This window comes from Emydura macquarii, unplaced genomic scaffold, assembly GCF_026122565.2.
Source record: "Emydura macquarii macquarii isolate MOO-44397 ecotype Brisbane River unplaced genomic scaffold, CSIRO-AGI_Emac_v2 contig_3128, whole genome shotgun sequence".
NCBI classification, from domain to species: Eukaryota; Metazoa; Chordata; order Testudines; family Chelidae; genus Emydura; species Emydura macquarii.
Genome location: NW_027133265.1, coordinates 6,247,921 through 6,270,411, shown reverse-complemented (window position 1 = coordinate 6,270,411; position 22,491 = coordinate 6,247,921). Strand labels below are relative to the sequence as shown.

General features: G+C 43.8%; 1 protein-coding gene across 4 annotated transcripts in view; it reads left to right on the top strand.

The window, feature by feature from the left end:
• Positions 1-3,195: 3,195 nt before the first annotated feature.
• Positions 3,196-22,491, top strand: part of NSUN7 (NOP2/Sun RNA methyltransferase family member 7) — a 56,633-nt gene continuing 37,337 nt past the window's right edge. For 2 of the 4 annotated variants that reach the window (XM_067531231.1, XM_067531234.1), the window contains exons 1-5: positions 3,196-3,245; positions 7,033-7,290; positions 12,361-12,714; positions 14,734-14,792; positions 21,821-21,951. In XM_067531231.1, coding sequence (XP_067387332.1) covers positions 12,417-12,714; positions 14,734-14,792; positions 21,821-21,951 — 488 coding nt within the window. In that variant the 5' untranslated portion in view covers positions 3,196-3,245; positions 7,033-7,290; positions 12,361-12,416. Of the gene's footprint in view, positions 3,246-7,032; positions 7,291-12,360; positions 12,715-14,733; positions 14,793-21,820; positions 21,952-22,491 lie in introns of those variants that run through there. The other 2 variants (XM_067531232.1, XM_067531233.1) reach the window with 2 other exon arrangements.

The following is a 22,491-nucleotide window of genomic DNA, read 5'->3' as shown; positions in this document are numbered from 1 at the left end:
TAAAGGATGAGCTTGAGTACTTAAGCTCTGATGGAAAAAGGCACTATTCAAACTTGTCTTTCTTCTGGCATGCTTCTTCAGTGGCAAAACCTCTTTCAAGTTTTCATGTCACTTAAAACTGTGGAAGCTAAAACTGTTAAAGCCGCCTGTTCTGTTTTAACTAAGATAAAATTTGAAGGAGGTGCTTCTTCCCCCTCAACCACTAAATGTGACAGTAATGGCGAGAGTGCAGGAGAACAGAGGTACAGAAGGAAAGTGCATGGAATGGGATGGAAGGACAGCAACTGGCTTAAACAGAAGTACTGCCACAGATACCTTTTGAGAAAATAGAAACAACAAAGCATTTGCCAGTTCCATGAACATGAAAAAAAGCTGACTGTAATAGTGCTCAGAGGGCTGGGTGCTGTGTCTGTCAGCAGGTAGTAACAGTGTCTGGTTCCTGACCACCAGCCAGGAGTGTTTGGATCTCCCCCCCTGTGACTGAGCCTTTGCCCATAAATGGGACCTGAGCCCTCCCTCTGCACTGGGTCCCAGGCCAGGGCCTTGTAGGAAGCAACACTGGCAGGTTCCTCCCTGTAGAGAACCTAAATCTGCTGTCCTGGGCTATTTCCTACCTATGTGCTCCTTCAGTTTTGGGGCATGGCCCCTATAGTCCAAGCAGTCAATAACTTCACAAAGTCCACATGAGCAGTTCTGGAAAGATCTGCTGGCTCTTAAAGTGGATGGTGGTTGTAGAAGGCATTGCCTGGGGCCTTAAGCACTCTGTGGTCCCCTCTCATGCTCCACCTTCTGTCCTGCTTCCTGGAGAAGGATTCTTCTCTACTGTAGCCTATCCAACACCCCTTGCTTGGGCTTCTGAACCCCTAACCAGCTCCTCTAGCTAGAGCATGCTTGGCAGACTTGTAGGGGCAGGGCTACATGGGCCCAGTGGGGGGGTTTATATCACACTTACACTTTGAGAGTGAAAGTATCTTACTCAATGATACTTGCAGAAACTACTGTGACATTAGACAAGCCATTTACCCAAAGGCTTGCTCTTGCTGTTTGAAGGAAAGTGGAATAACAAAGTTGTGCACAAAAAGTTACCCAAAAATATATTTATCCTTTATCTTAAGGAGGAATCCTAACATTGTTTGAACTACTAGATATAGAGCATGTCCTACTCAGTCTTTGCCCAAAGTCTATAACCAGATCACACATGGAACTGGCTGAAAGCTGGAGCTTTTGTTTTGTCTGAAGTTTTGGTATTTTCGAATTTGGTTTTGTTCTAATGGTTCCTGCCTGTGTTTCAGCAAAAGTTATATTTTATTAAACTGTTTTGCTGGAAAATTGCCAATCATCTTAATCATATATCATAGATCCAGAACAGGAACCTGTATTTGTAGCATAACTAAGTGCATTGAATATTATTATTTTAAATTTTAAGTCTATTTGTCCAGTCCTGACTTCTCTACTCAAGCAAAATTTCTATTGCTAACAGCTGAAAATATCTTTTGAATGCATGAGAACATCAGGATCAGGTTAATGGTTTCTAAGGATCAGATCCTCCACTAGTGTAAATGAGTACAACTCTTGGTGCTGCGCTTCAGTTGAGCTACACCCATTTATATTGAGGACCTGGCCCTAACTTTTCATGATTTTTAAGGATTTATGTATATATGTGAGTAAACTCAGTAGACTTGAATCTTGGTTGCTCTGTTCCTTGTGTAGCCATTTATACCTGTATAAGATGGGTCAGAATGGTACCTATACTGCACAGGAACCTATATTGCAAGGTGCAAGGCAGAGGTGAATCAGAGTAATTGAGATATTATCAGTTTTTGAAGTGTTTTAATTAAATCATTGCATTTTCCCTTTATGTCAAAATCTGAAAACCACACATACTGCTGTAAGTATGGCAGATTTATAGAAACTCTGAATTTATTTTTTACTGATTGACTGAAGTTTAACTCTTCCGATAATTATTAGAAATATTTTGGGAAATATTTATCAATAAATTTCAATGATAAGTAAAATTCATAATTTTAAAAAGACTATTTAGTGTTGCACAACACTCAATAATTAGATTGTTAGACTTTTCTTTCATTACTAGAGCTGGTGGAGTAATTTGTACTGTAATAGTTTCTTCCTATGAGCACTGAGTTTAGATAAATTATAGTAATAGGTTATTTGATGTGATGGGTGACCAGAGGTAGGGACTCAGCCTTCATTTTTGCTAGGTAGAGGGTTATTTTCATGCAGCTGGAATACACGATTAGATAGGTTCTGGTATGATTTTCTGATTTTAATGAAACTTGCTTGAGTTCATCCAGTTTCATGTTGTTTGGATTTGAACAAAACTTTGGAGCCATAAAACTAACAAAGTGAGCCCAGCCCAAATTCTTACTACCACGAATTGTGGTGTGTGCACAGCGTGGATTACAGGGTCTCAGAGTGCAGGGGGAGAGGCAAAAGGGGATGAGAGAGAGAGTGTCTGAGTATTACATACACCTTTCTCCCAGGAGCCAGCTCTTGCTGGTCTCTGCTTGGCCTCTGTATGTGCTGTTCATTAGTTGGATGCTCTGCGCTCCTTAGAGAGAAGACACAACTGCAACCCTAACTGCTGGCACTTGCCTATCCCCTTGCAAGAGCAGGACTACTACAGGGGGAAGGGCCCAATCCTGCCCCCAATTATGGCGGCAGGAAGATGCTTTCAGAAGATCCCCTCCTCCCGCCATGTGCCAACCCGCAGCTCAAGAGAACAGGGTGACCAGATGTCCCGATTTTATAGAGCCTGTCCTGATATCTGGGCTTGGTCTTCCACAGAGGTGCCTATCACTCCCCCCTCACCCTAATAGTGAACCACCAACTGGACTATACCAACCTATCGCAGAAAGAGGGGAGGGCGAAGGGGCAAAAACACCGGGGAGACAGGCACAGCTCCGCCAGGAAGGGAATGGTTGCGGGGCGAAGGAGGGGTGGGTAGACCTGAGGATGGGAGACCTGCAGCCTCCCCTCCCCCGTGACAGGGGAGAATGGTAAAGTCCGAATTTGAATGAAACCGTCCCAGGACCATCGTTCTGTCCCTCGCCCGTTTCGGCGCCTGAAATAGGTGGGGCCTGTGGGCGGGGCCACGTGCAGAGGGCGGTGCCCCGCCCCGCCCGGGCTGGAGGGGCAGTCAAAGCGGAGGGCAGCGCGCGGCTGCTTGCGGCATTAGCGGCCGGCTGCTGTCGTGTGTGGGCGGCCGGTGGAGCGCGGAGAAGCGGGTAAGGGAGGGGCACAAAGCCGCGCAGGGCGCATCTCCCGGCCCCGGGGCAGCGTTCCTCCTCACCGCCCCGGCCGGGCTGTAGCTCCCGAGGCGGGGCCCTCGTCGGACTGTTACGCCGCGGCCCCGCTGCCCTGCGCGGGGAGCACCCGTCCCTTCGGAGGGAGTCCGCTGTGGGCAGCCGCCAGCGCCACAGGTGCCGCCGGAGGACCCTGCGCCCGCTCGTCCTCAGCGCGTTCGCCCTGCTGGGCGTTGGGCGGCACGGGGAGAGCGGGTCCCGTGTGCGGCTCGCGGCGGCGGGGCGGAGTTCCCGTAACCCTGGTTGGTGCCCGTGGCGTGGCTGCCGCGCTGAGGGGCCCCTCTACGTCTTGCTTCCCTGAGGGCGGGCCCTTGGCTGCCGAATCTGATGCTGTGGGGCGGGGTGGTGTCCAGGGCCGACCCCGCTCCTGGGGGAACGTTTCCCTCCTTCCCTCCGCCAGCCACAGAGCGATGTGGCCCTCTGCAGCGGGGCCAAGGAGATGACTTCGTGCGAAGTGCATGGAGCTGGGCGTTAGCCAGGAGATGGCCTAGCACAGTGTCCCAGTTGCCATAGCATCTCCCAGGCGAGCCTGGGGACACGGGTGCTGAGTTTTGGCTTTGCCGGGGGTGCCCTATCCTGCCCCCTGAAGTCCCAACCCTGCTCCACCCTGCCCCAAGGAGGCTCTGCCCCTGAGACTCTGCTCCTACTCCCCACTAACGCTGTGCCATGTAGCTACCATCCCCATTTAATCGCTAGGGAAACTGAACCACAGATAGCTGAAGGTACTTCAGTCTTCCTCACAGAGCTATACCTTGCCCATGGTAGAGCTGGGAATAAAGCCCAGGAGTCCTGATGCCCAGCCCTCTGCTCTAAGCACTAGACCCCACTCCCCACCCAGAGCAGCAAATAAACCCTGGAGTCCTGAACCTCATTCCCCCAACTCCACTCCATTCCTTGGCCCCTCCTTCTTCTCTCAACCTCAAGAGCCAAGCTGGGGTCTGTCTCACCTGAAAGAGCTTCTGATGTTTGGAGACTGGTGGTGAGGGTGAAGGAGTGGAGGGATCCCAAGCAGGAGGTCTGTGACACACCTGTGAGGAGGGTAGAATGGGGTGTGAGAGGACAAAAGTGATGCAGGACATACATAATAGAGTGAAATCAATCAGCCCCCCCCCCGCCCCGGTCCCAGTCACATCTAATGGCATTTGCATCACACATTCCCAAGCCAAAGCTGCTTCTAAATCCAAGGTGAGTTCAGGGTGTGAACCTCCCATCAACCCCAGAGATGGCCCAGTGGTCTTGTCGTGACCCTGATGCTAGTGTAGTCATTCCTGATTTATGCCAGGCTGAGCGAGAGGGGAATCCGCCCCAGTGACACGAGTGGAGTGATGCCTGATTTACACCAGTCAGGAGCAAGATCAGAATGATCATGCTGGGTTCTGGATTAGTCCCTGCCTTGCATCTAAGGCCATCATTTGTCTCCAGCAAGGTGTGTGTATTGGGGTCCTCCTGCACCCTGGCAGGGGTGTGTAAATGCCAATACAAGGCCCAGCACAGCAGAGAAGCAGTTGCCACAAACCCAGGCTGTGGGGCAGGATTCCTGGGTTCTGTCCCTGGGCTGGGAGCGGGATTGGGGTCTAATGGGATAGAACAGGGGGACTGAGGAGTCTAGAATAGTTAGGATGGATAAATGGAGGAGGCCTGGGTGTAACAGAAGCTGGCTCAGGAGCACCACCTCTCCCACCAGAGCTGTGCCCAGCCGGTGCAGCCTGAGTTGCCCTGCCAGCCTTCTGTTGGAGCCAGATGTCAGGTCTAGTCCTGGCATCCTGCCTCCCCCCACCATGGCTTCCCCAGCCAGGGGCAGCTGAACCCAGGATTTATGCTCCTGTGTGCCTGCTCTGGTTCTGCTGGGGCCCGTGGGGTCGGGTCAGCTCCATGCAGGCAGGGCTGACTGCAGGGCCTAGCTAGATGCAGCAGCAATTAAGAGAGTCAGGCTGCTCTGGGTCAGGAGTCTCCTAATCTGCTGAGCTGCACAGAGGGGTGTGATGTCAGGTGTCCCTCTCCCTTCAGCAGTGTGCCTGGTGTCTGCTGAGCTGGAATGAGGAGACAGGGCGCTTGTCTGTGCACCAGCCTCTGGCTCAGGAGTGATTGCTGCCAGCTGCTGTTTGAATGAGTGTTCAGGCTTGTGGTGAGTGCTCTGCTTAAAGAGACAGCATGCCACCACACTCAGTCAGGCACACCCCCACACACACTTCTATGCTTACTGTTTAGCAATATCAGTTTGGTCAAATCACCAAGTGCTACTTTAAAAAGTGACTGAAAATGTGTTACTTTTTGGCCACATGCAGTAATCAGTACAAGGTTCATAGTGGGGTGCAACCAAACAATTCCAGGCTGAGCACACTACAGCAACATGTTACTGTGGCTCAGTGTTAAAATGCAGGATCCATGCTTTCCTGAAGAGCAGTGCAAGATCCCTCCCTCCCCAGCCTGTCAGTGGCATTGGGGCTTTTGTCACCACCCGCTGGGGCTCCAGACTCTCCCCATGTGGCCCCCGAGCTTGGTGCTTCTGTCTGGCAGCCAGCACCACCACTGCACCCCACTCACCCTACCTGGCTCTGCTGCTTGGAATTGGAAGAACGCCCGTGGTCCCACCCAGCCAGAGCCAATGCTTCTGTCACATGCCCTCAGGGCTTTTTTGTTGTTGTTGCCAACAAAGGAAGGTGGGTGGCCTACCCTCCTTATTAGCACCTGAATGAAGCCACCTTACCTGGGGGGTGTGGTTGCGAACAGTGATTAAGCTGATGGGTTGACAGCCTGCTGAGCTAGTCAGCTCTTGCTCGCAGCAGCTGTTTGGGAGGAAAGCTGATCAGAGAACGCCAACAACTAATCACCCCGATGGGTGCAGAGCACCCATAATTTTTTTTTGGCGGGTGCATCAGCCCCTTAGCACCCATGGAGTTGGCACCTATGCTGGGGATGCAAGCAGGGGGAACTCTGTGTGTGAACAGCGGGGGGGAGAGGGGAAGTTGTAAGCAGCACTGTAATGGTAATACTGGGAATTCTGTCTTGTCTTTATAGCTTCTGTCCATCTGTGCTCTGTCATCTTATATGCTTCATTCATTTTAGCCTTCAGCCAGTGTCCCCAAAAGCCTCCTTGGGCTTGTCTTCACTGGGGCATTCCAGAGAAATCTTTCATTGTTGCCTAGCAGTGGTGGGAGGCTAACTGGCTACAGCTGACATTTTTACCACCATGTGGTATGGACCTGCTTTGAGTAGGGTCAGACAGCACTATGGTAACAACATGGGGGGACAGGCTGTACTAGCTCTCCCATGTTTGCTAGTACTGGTGGATCTGTGTTCGTGTGATGGTAGGGACCTCCTTAAAATCCTCAGTACCAACAGAACTGCATCTTAGAAAAGTATTTTGTATCTGTTACATAAATGTGTTAACTAATGCTTGTACTATGCTTTAGGTTGTTATTAAATAACATATATAACATAAAGTGAATACTATGAGCACACTTGAAAATTCATACTGGTTCTGGAATTCACTAGTTTTGGCAATATTCCCTATAATTGAGCAGGTGATCTCTTTAGAATTTGTATTAACCTGTTTAAGTGCAGGGAATATTGTTGGAACCTGTAATCTCTAAAACTTGAATGAATTTCTTAAGTATGCCTAAACTTTGAGCTGTGACTTTCATGGAATGCAACTCATTATATCTTACTCCTTTATTGTACTAATCTTTTTTTCTTTTCCTATCCACAGATGAGTGAAACTGGGAAATTAGAAACTATAGAAGATAAAGTTTCTGACAGTATATTCAGAACTGATAGAGTATATCCACTTTTTTGTTTTTAAAAATCAGTACACCGATACACCCACTATCTGTTGCATTCCTGTTTATAAGATTAACATGTAAAAAAAATATGGTATATTGACTATGACACAGTCTATAAACTAGTAGTTGTGATGACTCTATTGCTTGTACTGTGCAGTCTTCTAGGGATTATAGCAATCTTATAGGTAACTTGTTCTCATGAACTCCTATTAAAAACATAGATTTATGAGTAATATATTGGTGCTAAACTTTGGTATACCAGTAAGTCAATATGGCTAGCTATTGGCAGCTGTAAATGCTGCTTTTTGTGTATGGTATAATTGGAGATGCTATAGAGTAAAGACAAGTACTTCATGAAATGTTTAGTGCCTAGAACAAGTATGACTAATAAGTGACTTAGTATAAAGTAGTAATGGATTGCTGTTTTGAATATACTTCTCCATATTATAGAACAAATGTCTTTTTGTTCTATAATATAAACAATCAAGACAAATCTTCAAGATGTTAAATGCTTTTTATGCTATGTTGATTATCTTCAACTCCAATTGAAGTCATATAATCTTTCTTGAAACCTGAGTTTCTTCAAGTGATTGTCTACATGGATTCAGCTTTTGGTGTGCGTGTGCCCTATGGTGTGAGATCTGATTCTTTTTGGCTAGCACCATCTGCTGGGGTTGTGCCTGTGTTTGCGCCCATCCTCGCCATCTATCCAAAGACATAAAGGGCAGAGTAGGCCCAACCATTCCTCGGGTCCTTCTTGCCTTGTATGCAGTGGCCAGTGTCTGCTAATTCTGTGTGCTCTGCAATCTCTTGCTTAGAGTGGGTTTTTTTGTTTTTGTTTTTTGTATTTACACCTAAGGGCACAAAAAAGATGATAAATTATGGGATACCCCTGGTACTAGAACCCTCACTGTTATGTCAGAAACAAAGTCTTTGGGATTTAAAACTTAACCCTTTTGCATGGTTGCTATTCTGCTCAGTGACCTTTTGCTTTGGTGACGGATACATTTCTGACAGATACTTTATCTGTTGCTTCTTCTCCAAAGGGACACGGAAGGAGAGAGAGAGAAGCTTGCCTTCAGTTCTTTCTTCTGGAGTGTTTGAGAGCCTCCTTAGAGCGTGAGGGGAAAAAAGATTCCCCCTAGGACTGAATAGTCGTCTTTGACTATTGCTACTTTGAATTTTGAGGAACCGGGCTCACTTATCATTGAAAAGATTGAACCCTTCAAGTACTTAGACTAGAAGAGCAGCCAGACCTCTTCCACCCACTTGTCAGAAAGGGGTAGGAAGGAACATTTTTCCCAGAGAGCACAGACATAGGAAACCCTCTCTAGTTCTGACTAAATCAAGGAAGAAAGCCCACCAGGCTGTTGTTACTTTATGCTGTGCAGCTAAAAGGGTGGTTCATGGCCTAGATCAGCTCTCTCTGATGTCTTGGCGCTGGCTGGCCACCAGATACCCACAGTACTTCCTGGAACTTCAGTCTGCCCTTCTCTTGGTACCAATCCCTTGGTGCTGATGTCGATACTGGCACACTTGGAATGGGTAATCTTGGTGCCCGTGACTCTGTCTACCTCCACAATGCAGTTGTTTCTGGCATGGACTTTCTCTGTACTCAAGATGTTCTGTGTATTGATGATTTCATGATGACCACACACCTGGAGATGTTTGTCGCTTGGTACAACTGTGGCTCACTAATACCATCATGGTACTGATGAGTCTTCTACTTAGGTTATGGGGAGAATTCAAGAGAACCATACAGGACACTAGATTGGATAGCTCCCATGTGGTTCCCCCATCCAGGAAGGCTTTTCCTCAGTTTGTCTCCAGATGCACATTTTGAATTATCAAGCACTTTTATCAAAATATAACTATCCCAAGGGGGACAGGGTGTCACAATTCATAGAGAAGTGCCCACAAAATGAAAGGGAGGTACTGTGGCATCTGAAGAGTAGTTAGTGTCTCAAACATTTGTGCAGGCTGCTTCAGACAACTCTGCTATGGCAGCATGCGCAGTGGTCACTTTCATTGTGATGTGGGCTTTATGGTGCCAGTTTTTGAGACTACTACAGGAGGTCCAAATTACATCTTGTTTGAAGATTGTGATCTAGTTAACATTGGAACTGTTAAAGCACTGAAGGATTTGAGAGCTCCACTCATTGGGTGTATACAAACCAGCCAAATGGAAGAGGCAGGACAGACCCATAATACTTTGCCAGACAGAGCCCCTGTACATGTTATTTTTATAACCTACAGAGGTCATTGGAACAACTAAGGATGAGGCAGAGGCTCAACTACAGGAAGCATTCTGCCTCTTCTCTGCTGCACACTGCAAGCAAGTTAGATGTCATTGTTATGAACCAGTCAGAACCATTACTGGATGTGTCCCCCTTTCCACCCCCCTTTTGGAAACCCTCTTTTTATTTTCAGGAGGCCTGAAACTAGCTGACCTGTAACCAGTGGGTCCTGGAAATCACAAACAAAAGGATATTCAGTACAATTCCAGGAGCTTCCTACCCTTGCCTTCCTTTCCCATTCTTTGTCATGAGATAATGTAGAAACAAGAGGTAAAATCCTTTCTACAGCCCAGAGCAGTGGATGAGGCGTCCCTGAAATTCAGAGGCAAGAGGTTCTTATTCCTATTACTTTTTATTCTGAAAGAGAAAAGCAGGCTGGCATCCTATTATAGACTTCAGATGTCTCAACAAAATTTTCAGGTATTTCAGGTTTAAGATATTGACAGGGCATTCAGTTATGTCTCATGATTGGTTGGCTGCTGTTGACCTTCAGGGCTCATATTTCCATATGTCCAGCACACAGAAAATATCTCAGACTTGAAGTAGGGGACTTTGCTACCAATACCGAGTCCTGCTCTTTGGTATTTCCCTTGCACGGAGTATTCACCAAGCATTTAGTGTTCATCAAAGCCCATTTAGCAAGACACAGTATTTAGTTATACCTATACCTTGATGACTGGCTAATCTGGTGACTATCTTCCCAGAAACCAAAATTCATGAGATCTTAGAGCTCTGTATCACACTGGGGCTCAAGATCAGCAGAGAGAAAGCTACACTTTTATTGACTCAAAGTATAAGATTCATAGGTGCTGTGTTAGATTTGAGGTCAGCAGGAGTATATTTACCACGGGAGGGATTCCAAATCATAGTGGGATAGTGAGTCTCTTCTGTGATTTGCAAGCTCACCCTGAGATGTCTGTTAAGAGCATGTCTTAGGTTCCTGGGTCACATGTTCTCCTGCACCTATGTTGCACAGCATGGCAGACTTCCAGACTTCACCTATACTCTGTACAAGATGGTTGCAATCAGTATATCTACCAAGCAAACACCATGTGGACATGAAAGTGAAGGTCCTGTAAAAATCCTGTTAGATTACTGCCCATGTGAAAGGATTTTTACACCAGAGTACCTCTTTGCTGCACCACTTGTTGATAACAAGTGCCTCTTCTCTTAAATGGGGAGCTCATCTTTACCATTTTAAACACAAGATCTCTGACTCTTTTGTCCTTGCCTAAGCTGAACTTCACAAATATCCTGGGCTCAAAGCCATGTGTCATCTAACATGCATGGCATTCCTCCGCTTGTTACAGGGATCCGTGATCCAAGTGATGACAGAAAACATCACAGCCATGCACAGTCATCACCCCTGTGCCGAAAAGCCATTTGTCTCTAGAGTTGGTGCAATCATCAAATCTCACTAGTTAAATTCCCTCCCAATCAACTTAACAGGCAGTTCTCAGACAGTCATGAGTGGACTCTAAAAGATTCTGTCCTGAAGAGACTTATCTCCATAGATGAGGATAAGAAATTATCTGTGTTCAACTCAAGAGGTGGGTTTGGACCTAGGCTCCCTGTTGGATATTGTCTTCATTTTATGGAGACTGGGGCTCGAGTGCCTACTTGCTGATCCTGTTAATACTAAGGGGTCTCAGTCAAAATTAAACCTTCATAGTCATGGTAGTCCCAACATGGCCCAGGCAGTTCTGGTACTCAGACGTAGTGAATCTGTCAACTTTTTGTTTCCAACCTGTTTTACCAGATGTGATTTCACAAGGCAAAGGTCAGATTTAAAATTTTTTATTTAAGCTAATGTTATAAAATGATCAAATACAGATTTTTTTTTTTTTTTTTTTGAAGGAAAGAATTTCTGTACATCTGGGAATAATGCATAGATTATCCAAAAGGTACAAGGTTTGGTTCGAAAGTCATACAATACAAAGAGTACATAATCTGCAATATCCCAACCACGGTGACAACCTTGTGACCAGGTAGCAGCTCTCGTTGCAAAAAGCTGTTTCTGATTGGTCTTCTTTGAAAACCATGCAGGCTCTCGGGTAGTGTGCTTGCAGACCGGTGCTCAGCAGACAATGTGTTAATGCTGACGTATGCTGCTGCCAAGGATGTGTGGCTTCTGTTTGCCATAGATCATCACCACAGATTATCAGCATAGAGAAGACTAAGAAAGTTGGCTCAAGAAACTCTGGAATACATCTGGAGGACTTCTGGGACCCGAGTCAAGCTGGGGCTGCATGTACACAGCTGCACAAGATCAGTTTTAACTAACAGGGTGCAGATGTGGTCCCTATGGACACTATGTGTCCTTGCACATTCTTACCCTAGGATGTAAAGGGTGGAGTGCATGCAACCATCTTTCAGTTCTTTCACCAATACAGAATTTCAGAGGATTAGGATCTGTAGAAACAAAGGAGGAGGGCAGGTCATGGAATCCATGTGGACAATATATTTCAAAGAACTATGGTTACTATAAGGCAATACTCCCCTAAGGGGGTGCTGAGGAACATTTGGAGGGGCGGCAGCGCCCGGGCCAGCCCCCACAGGTAGCGGGGAGGGAGTACCACCTAGCCCTGCTCTGGCCCTGCCCTTGTTTGCGGCTCCTGGGGCGGGGGGAAGCGTGGACCAGGTAAGGGCGGGGTGGCATGGACCAAAAAGGTTTAGGGACCACTGCTGTAAGATAATTTGTGTCTGCATTTATATATTTATATAAGTAAACTGTATTTTTTAAGTAGTGAAATAACATTTTGATTTACTCAACTTTATTCAATGTTGAAATGTGTCAAAGTTCAGCATATGTTTTCATTTTTACAGGATTGGGTACCAGATCAAAAAACTTAAGTATTTCTATAAAAACCATAAAAATGAAGAGAAACACTTTAATGAGACTGAAAACGGCTGATTTTTTAAACTTAATTTTAATACAAACTTTTCTTGTTTTTGCAGAGACAGTGGGATTCTGACTTGTCAAATTTTATAGTGCTGACAAAGCAACAGGAAGAATGCCAAGTTCCAAAAGTAACTCGGTGTTGTCAAATGACATTTCAAATTTCAGGGAAATGGCGATTTCAAATGAGAGAGAGCCTACTGAAAAGAGTACAACAAGTCTTATTGAAAGCAATGGCTATCAAGACTCTGTATATGAAAATGCAGCTAAAATTTTTCAAGGCATTCGTAATGAAAAGCCTCAGGATAAAATATTGGTAAGGTATGGTAACGAGCTAGTGCCATCCTTACCAGATTTTAAAGATGAATGTTCCCAGCGATCATCCTATGAACTGGCTTTTAGTGCTCTGAAATGTAAGTAGAAACTCTTTTCCCATATCACCAGCAGAAATGAGGCAGTGCAAGAAATATGAAAAAAATTATGTGGTGTATTCAGGTCATGTATATCGCTATGATCATGTATACTGATGAGCAGGAAAGATGGTTTCATAGTTAGAGTGCTAGCCTGTGAATAGAAAGACCTCGATAGCATTCATCACCATGTATTTTTAACAGGTTTCCACACCCCGTTGTGGCTTATATCCCGCCATCTGATCCCCGTTTCCAGTCTTGTACATTTTTGGTGCCGTTGGCCATGTCTATAGTTTTTTTTTGTTTTGTTTTGTTTTTGCATTGGAGCCTGTGAGGGGTGCTGTGTGCCTGTGTTTGGACATGTGAAGCCTGTGTTTTGAGAGAAGAAAAAAATGTGGGGAGTTTTTTAGGAAAAAATAAGGGTTTTTTGAAAGAAAAAGAAGGAAAAATTAAAGAAAAGAGGAAAAATAGAAAAGGTTTTAAAGAAAATAAACAGGTATGGGCACTGTTTCATGCTGCCTCTCCTTTATGGGCAGAGAAGTCTTTAGTTATGCATACCAAGCCATTAATAAATACCATTGTGTATTAGTTGAGTCAAAGGATTGTCAACCCAGAAAATAATTTTCTCCATGATGTATGTGGTTTTTGGGTGTGTTGTTTTTGTTTTAAGTAACATGCAGGTATAGTGCAGTAATATAAATCTATTTTCTTAAGAAGAAATTGGGCTGCATATTGCAATTCGGCAATATGGGCTGCATTAGTAGGAGCATTGCCAGCAGATTGAGGGAAGTGATTATTCCTCTTTATTCGGCACTGCTGAGGCCACACTTGGAGTATTGTGACCAGTTTTGGGCCCCCCACTATAGGAAGGATGTGCACAAATTGGAGAGAGAGTCCAGCGGAGGGCAACAAAAATGATCAGGGGGCTGGAGCATATGACTTTTAAGAAGAAGCTGAGGGAACTAGGCTTATTTAGTCTGCAGAAGAGAAGAATGAGGGGGGATTTGATAGCAGCCTTCAACTACCTGAAGGGAGAGTTCCAGGGAGGATGGAGCTAGGCTGTTCTCAGTGGTGGCAGATGACACAACAAGAAGCAATGGTCTCAAGTTGCAGTGGGGGAGATCTAAGTTGGATATGAGGAAAAACATTTTCACTAGGAGGTGGTGAAGCACTGGAATGGGTTACCTAGGGAGGTGATGGAATCTCCATCCCTAAAGGTCTTTAAAGCCCGTCTTGATGAAACCCTGGCTGGGATGATTTAGTTGGGGTTGGTCCTGCTTTGAGCAGGGGTTCAAACTAGGTGACTTCCTGAGGTCCCTTCCAACCTTAATATTCTACAATTCTATGCAGAAAACCTTGGAGGTGCTCTGCAAGAAAAAAGTCTGAAGCAGCGTTAGTGGCTGCTTTGTCCTAGAGCTGGGAATGTCATCAACCATTCTTATTCTCAGGGTTCCTCAGAAAACGAGTGAAATCCTGGCCCCCTTGATGCCAATGATGTCAATTTTGCCATTGACTTCAGTGGCGCCTGGATTTCACTTTGTCTCCTGAAGACAGAGAGAACTTAAGCCATCCCAGCTTTTCTATAACTCTGTGTGCCTAAGGCACTTTTGCCTTCCACTGGAAGTTAGGGAGCCACTATTGGGAAGTCTGTAAAGTAAAAATAGCTATATTGAAATACTTGAGGGATCAAGACACCTATGTAACTTTCATATGTTTATCAATTTAAGCATTTAAGTTATACATGAAACCTAATGTACATTTTAAAATACTATGTTTTCACTGAAATTATAATACTCTGACATGAATGTCAGATCTGAATTCAGCTACCTTGAGATTTTCCTTTTTGCAGTTAAATTTGTATCTTAAAATCTTTCAATATTGCTTAACAATCTACTGTGTCTTTAATCCACTCATTTCAATCTTTGCCTTGGTGGTTATGAATTTTACTGATTTATATTTCCTAATACTTCAAACTCAACAATATACTACAAATGTATTTTACAAGTATTTTTTCTCTTACAGATCAAGATCTACTTGAAAATATATTGTTAGATAGCTGCTTTTACCCATGTCAGTCAATAGTAAGTAACTTTTCTAGAAAATAAGCTACTTTTCAATGCAATCTGTTACTATATGTATCTAGCATATTTTTCATTCTGAAGGATCCTGAAATATTGTTATATCTTATTTTACATTTTGAATTGTCATACAGTTTAAATCTATATTTCACTGGGATAAATTTTCAACTTTATGTATGTGGAGGGTGGGACAATCACAAATACACACAACAGTAAAGTAGTTGTACAAAGGAACTCACTCATACTGAAAATAGAGCCATTTATGCTGGCCATTTGTATCCATGCTTCAAGTGTTTGTAAAGATTTGACATCTTTGAAAAGCCAATTTAAGTATTCCCTTTAGCATTCAACTAAGAAGTTTGACAATGTTTTAAAGCTTATTATACTTAATTTTGAGTTAATTTAGTAGCACTCATGGAATGTGCCACACTGACAGCTAAGGAAATTCTGAAGTCCTCTGTTTGCCCCTCAAGAAGGGGGAGGCTCGGTAGAAACTTCCCTCATGCTGTTATTTCAGTCAATTTCAACCCTTTTCTGCAGAGGAAATATTTAGAGATGAGGATTTAGGGTGACATCCCCATCCTTGTTGTGGCCTCTTTTTGCCACATATAAGGGCAGAGCAATTTAAAGAAGCCTTAAAACCCTGTATTTAGCCAGGGGAGGATTTCCCTGGAGCACATAGGGTAGTGGAAAACAGCCGTAGGCTGTCCTTCCATGCACCCCAGCTCAAGCCGTGACACACAGTGCAAGAGCAGTGTATCTGGGGTGCATTGCATGGCAGCCCATATGGCAGCCTGACTGCTGTAACTTACACAAGCTGCCAGAACTGTCTGTTACTTCAGGAGCTTCTCTAGTCCCCAGAGCAACCCAGGACCCGGAGGGTGCAAAGGTGGCTAAATGCCTCCTTTAGCCCTCACAGACTTTAAGACTAGAGGGGGGACCATTGTGATCATCTTATCTGACCTCCTGCACATTGCAGGTCAGAGAACATCACCCACTCACACCTGTAATAGAGCCATAATCTCTGGCTGAGTTACTGAAGTCCTCAAATTGTGATTTAAAGACTTGAAGTTAGAGAATCCACCGTTTACTCTAGTTTAAACCTGCAAGTAACCTGTACCCTATGCTGCAAGGGAAGACCCCTGCGGTCTTTGCCAATCTGCCCTGGGGGAAAATTGGTTCCCAATCCCAAATAAGGTGATCATTTGAATCCTGATCTTATCAAGATCCACCAGCCAGACACCTGGGAAGAATTCTCTGTAGTAACTCAGAGCCCTCGCCCTCTAGTGTCCCATCACTGGCCGTCGGGAATATTTGCTACTAGCAGTCACAGGTGGGCCACATACCATTATAGGCAGTCTCATCATACTATCCACTCCATAAACTTATCAAGCTCAGTCTTGAAGCCATTTAGGTGTTTTGCCCTCACTGCTCCCCTTGGAATGCTGCTCCAGAGCTTCACTCCTCTGATATCTAGAAATCTACATCTAATTTCAAGTCTAAAGTTGTTGATGGCCAGTTTATATCCATTTGTTCTTGTCAACAATGACTCTTAATATAAATAACTTCTCTCTCTCCTTGGTATTTATCACTCTGTTGTATTACAGAAAGCAAACATCTCTCTCCTCCACCTTCATTTTGTTAAGTTAAACAAGCCACGCTCCTTGAGTGTCCCCTCGTAAGGTAGGTTTTCCATTCCTCTGATGATGCCCTTCTCTGCACCTGTTCTAGTTTGAATTAATCTTTCTTAAACATGGGAGACCAGAAAATGCACACAGTACTGCAGATGAGGTCTCACCAGGGCCTTGTAGAATGGTAAAACACATCCTTGTCTCTGTTGGAAATACCTCACCTGATGTATGGTAGGTTTGCGTAAGCCTTTTTCATGCCACATTACATTGGCGGTTCATAGTTATCCTGTGATCGACCAATATACCCAAGTCTTTCTCCTCTGTTGCTTCCAACTGATAAGTCCAGAGTTTATAGCAAAATTCTTGTTGTCAGTTCCTAAGTGTGTGACCTTCCATTTTACACTATTAAATTTCATCCTATTTCTTTTACACTAGTTTTCAAGGTCATCCACATCATCTAGCCTGCAAAGTGTTCCTTCCCCAGATGTCTGTCAACACCCATGCTACCTTTCGTGACAATACTGCATCAATATATTATGTCAACAAGCAAGGAGGAGCAAGATCTTCAGCCCTCTGCCAAGAGGCACTCAGTCTGTGGGACTTCTACATGAAACATGTGATCCCTCTTGAAGCCCCACACCTCTTGGAGTCAAGAACATGTTGGTAGATCCCTTCTCATCATGAGTGGTCCGTGAACCTTAACTAACTCCAGGTGATCTTCCAAAGGGGGGGAACTCCCCAGGTGGACCTATTCGCAACCAAACTGAACAGGAAATGTCACCGTTTCAGTTCCCTGCAAGGACCCGACAGAAGCTCGCTTCTTGATGCATTTCTCCTGCAATGGTTGGGAAGCCTGATCTATGCCTTTCCACCAATCCCTCTCATTCACAAAGTCCTCAAAAAGATCAAGAGGGACAAAGCTTGGGTCATAATGATCGCTTCGGCGTGGCCCCATCAACACTGGTTCAGCATGTTGCAGGACCTGGCAGTGGCAGCCCCTTGGACACTCCTGGACCGTCCAGACTTGATTTCACAGGATCATGGCTGGCTGTTACATCCGAACCTCGTCTCTTTACATCTAACAGCATGGATGCTGCATGGGTAAGCCTTCAGGAGCAGGCTTGCTACACTCAGGTTCAGAAAGTCCTGCTGGAAAGCAGAAAACCCTCTACTAGAACTGCTTACTTGGCAAAGTGGAAATGCTTCTCCAGCTGGGCACTGGAACGAAACCTCTCCCCAACCCAGGTGCCATTGCACTCAATTCTGAAGTATTTACTCCATTTGAACCATCAAGGCCTGGCGTTATCGTCAATCAGGATATGCTTGGTGGCCATCTCAGCCTTACACCCGCATATCCAGGGCAGATAAGTCTTCTCTCATGAGATGATGGCCAGATTCCTGAAAGGCTTGGGAAGACTTTCCGTGGGTCAGAGACCCTGTTTCCCCCATGGGTCCTCAACCTAGTTTTGTCCAGACTTGGGCCTCCCTTTGAGCCCATGACGTCCTGTTCACTTCTTCACTTGTGGAAGGTTGCCCTTTTTGGTGGCAATTATGTCGATGAGGTGAGTCTCCAAAATCAGGGCTGTAACATCAGAACCTCCCTATACCGTGTTTTACAAAGATAAAGTTCTGCTGCTCCCTCATCCCGCAGTTCTACCAAAGATGGTATTGCGGTTTCATGTCAACCTGGACATCTTCCTGTCCGTCTTTTTTATTTTCCAGAACCTCACAGTTCTAGTGAAGAGAGATGCTTGCACACCTTGGATGTCAGGCGAGCACTGACTTTCTACATCGAAAGAACTAAGCCCTTCCAAAAATCCACGCAGTTCTTCATCGTGGTTGCTGAGCGAATGAAGGGTTTGCCAGTTTCATCACAGAGGATTTGTTATGAGCAGACAAAGATCACACCTCCTGCAACTCCTGACAGCCCATTCAACAAGAGCACAGGCTTCCTCTGTGGCTTTCTTAGCTCAGATTCAAATACAGGACATTTACAGGGCCACAACTTGGTCTTCTGTTCATACCATCACCTCCCACTATGCCATCACGTGACAGGCCCGGGGATGATGCAGACTTTGGCAGAGCGGTATTGCAATCGGCACATCTTTGAACTCCTGGCCCACCTCCAGAGGTATTGCTTGTGAGTCACCTGACATAGAATGGAGATGAGCAAGTACTCGAAGAAAAAACGGTTACTAACCTTCCGTAACTGTTCTTCGAGACGCATTGCTCATGTCCATTCCATGACGCATTCTCCTTCACCTCTGTTGGAGTTCCGGCAAGAAGGAATTGGGGGGCTGGCAGCTCATTATATCGCCACATATATGCACCATTGCAGAGGGCGCTAGAGCCGGCCCTACAGATAACCGCTGAGGGAAAAATTTCCGGCACCAATACATGTGGCGAGCACACACACCTGACATGGAATGGACATAAGCAACAAATCTCGAAGAACAACAATTACAGAAGATTAGTAACTATATTCTTCCAGCCTCCAATTGGATGCAGTCATCAGTAAGCGCACTCAGAATTTTTTATGCACAGGTCAGATATGAGCTGCAGCTTATCAGAGAGAGAGAGACATTCATATGTATTAGTGCATATGAAGGAAGATGGAAGGAAGGTACAGGCAGGATAGGTTAGGAAATCTTTCTGTATTAGAATGACAGGAAATTCAGAAAGGATGCACAAACCCTTCATTCTTACCAGGTTGCTGGACTTTGTTTCAAGGATCAGGTTTGCTTCAGTAACTGATCAGGAAATCTCAACTAACACCAAAATTTTCAGAAGTGTCTGCTAAACATGGGTGCTCACTTTGAGATACCTAGGGCCTGATTTTCAAAGTACTGGGCGCATATATTTCTATGGACTTCAACTGAAGCTCTCTGCTCCGCACCTTTTGCCTACAAAAGTTAGAGAACACTTCTGAAAATGTTGGCTACAGTCTGTCTCTATTGCCTCATCAGTAAAATAGTGTTGGTAAGGCAGTGCTTGTAAAGTACTTGAAGATCCTTAAATGGAATATTTGAAATAAGTAAGAGGCAATATAAATATAAATATTTTTTAAATTTAGTACACTCTTTCTCCAAACAAAATAACACTTATAAGAAGGGAAGAAAATCTCTGCGGAGTAGAGCGGAAGAATTACTTCTCAAATCTTGCTTACAACACTCCTGCTAATATATCCCAGAATGATGTTCACTCCCCCTCCCCCCAGCAGTGTTACACTGTTGACTCATTTAGTTTGTGATCCACTATGACCCTTAGATCCCTTTCTGCAGTACACTTTCCTATGGAGTCATTTCCCATCCTGAATGTGTGCAACTGATTGTTCTTTCCTAAGTATAGTACTTTGCATTTGTCCTTACTGAATTTCATCCTATTTACATCAGACCATTTCTCCAGTTTGTCCAGATCATATTGAATTTTGATCCTATCCTCCAAAGCTCCTGCAACCCCTCCTAGCTTGGTATTGTCTGCAAACTTTGTGTATTCTCTATGCCATTATCTAAATCATTGATGAAGATATTGAACAGAACAGATCCCTGCGGGACCCCATTCGATATGCCCTTCCACCTTGATTGTGAACCACTTATAGCTACTCTTGGAACAGTTTTCTAACCAGTTATGCACTCACCTTTTATAGTAGGTTCATCTAGGTTGTATTTTCTTTGTTTGAGAAGGTCATGTGAGACCGTATCAAAAGCCTTACTAAAGTCAAGATATACTACATCTACCACTCCCCCCCCCCCATCCATTATTACGCTGTCAAAAAAACACTATTAGGTTGCTTTGACATGATTTGTTCTTGACAAATCCATGCTGACTGTTACTTATTACCTTATCTTCTAGGTATTTTCAAATTGATTGCTTTATTATTTGCTCCATTATCTTTTTGGGTACTGAAGTTAAGCTGACTGATCTAATTCCCTGGATTGTCCTTATTACCCTTTTTATAGATTTCATAAAGTTATCAATAACTTTGTCTACAGTTTTTTGTATTAAAAGCTGTTTACTTTAGAAAACCTAAACCTTCACATTCTCAATGCTGGGTATTAAATAAGTTAAGCTGAACTTTAAAGGAGCAAAGTTAGTATTGTGGTTAAGACAGGAGACTTAGTGCCCAAGTTTGAAAATTTTAGCATAGTGTCACCAAAGCCAAATTTAGGCACCTACAGAAGGTGTAAGCATCCCCCTATCCCACTGACTTAATGACTTCTAAAGGATCTTACAGTATTATGCATTTCTGAAAGTCAGGACACTTATGCAGGTGCCTAAATATGGATTTTAGGCGACTGACTTTAGGTATCCAAGTTTGGAAAAGCATGGCTACTTAATATCTTTGCACTTTGGTCTGCTGATTAGTAAAATAAAGATATTTTCTCCAGCTCATGGGTTTGTTGTGAGGATCAGTTCCTTTTATTTTATAAACTCATGTGTGCATATATATTAAAAAATAAAAACATGGTATTTAACATAAAGAAATATCATTTCTCACATTCCTCTGTGTTTAACTTGTGTGGAATGTAGTTTACATAAACGATCCTCAGGGGACTGAAGGTCACACACCATGGTACAGCTTCAACATACTGACCTGGTGAGAGAACTTCTAGTGCTATTCATGTCCATTCAGTCCTGGGTGCCTCTGCTAATTCCAACAAAATTGTGAATTAGTGTCAGTTGTGGACAATGTCTAGTAAGAATACTAAGGACTGCGAGGAAATGATTTTTCTGAGCAACAAAATAGCTTGGCAGTGGTAGAATCAGTACTGATTTTCTTTTTAAAAGGATCTTACACTTTGAATGTTGTGCAATAAAATTAAAAGCTATTGAGTATGTATTGTGTGTTTCCTTACCTTGAACATTACTGTACAACAGTCAAATTTTACTTCTAAAGATGTTTATAAACAGGAAAATCAGAAAACATTTGCCAACAATTGAACACTTGTAGCTAGGTACTGTGACTTTTCTGTTACAAGGTAGATGAAGGGGAATACCTTTCTCAGACATATGCAGTCTGCTGCAAAAGAGTAAAATGTAGTTGTAGGGGGAGGGGGAAAAATTTAAAAAACTCTGAAGGAAAGAAATGTAACCAGTTTTTTCTGTACCTTGGAGAATTAAAATTTTCAGTGCTTCAATTAAAGTAGTCAATAAGTCTGTTTTATTGAAGAGAAGCTGGACACTTCAAAAATCTTTTAAAAAGTCTTTTTTTCATTCAAAATAATTGTCTTTGTAATTCATAGTGATCTCCCTAACGGAGGAACCACCTGTGCAGGCTCTTATATGTAGTCCTACTAAAGACAGTTCTTCTGTAAATATAAGGGTCTGAAGGTGAATCTCTGAGCATGTTTGGGACCTGCTTTCTTTCCATTTCTCTACATGGTTATTTTTCTGTTGCAGCCAGATGAATTGACCAGTTTAATTGTTGTGATGTTGTATGACCTCCAAGATCGAAAGTTTCAAGCCCGACAGATTTCTGATGAAGAGGAATCAATACCAGAAGTCCGAGAAGTAGAACATTATCTATACAGGTATATTCTATAAGAAATTTTCTAAGTGGGCATAAATATATAACCAATATATATAACCATATATAACCAATAATAGGGTTTTTAAAATTGCAAATATTATAAACCTTTATTCTTATTTCAAGCTGTGGTTAGCTTCTTCAAAGGTGGTTTGGTTTGAAAGAGAAATTTATGGATTCCCCAAATTAAGAATAAACTTTTATTTAATCAAAACTGCTGATGGAATACTTTTGAAGGAAAAATTTAGTGCCTTATTTCTGTTGCTTATCTGATAGAAAAATTGAAAAAAATCCAACCCCTCCCTCCAAGGCAACATGAAAAAATGTTACCTCAGTATTCAATAAACAAATCCAGAAAGATGAACATGGTGCAATAAAGAACCAAGGAATCTCTATCAAACACCAACAGCCATGCACTCTGTTCTACCCCACTTACTTACGTTATTTTAGAGGTACTTCCATAAGACATTGAACAAAAAATATCTCAAGTCTTAATTAGGAGTAAAAAGACAATGTAAATCCTTCTGCAGTATATTTACTTAAA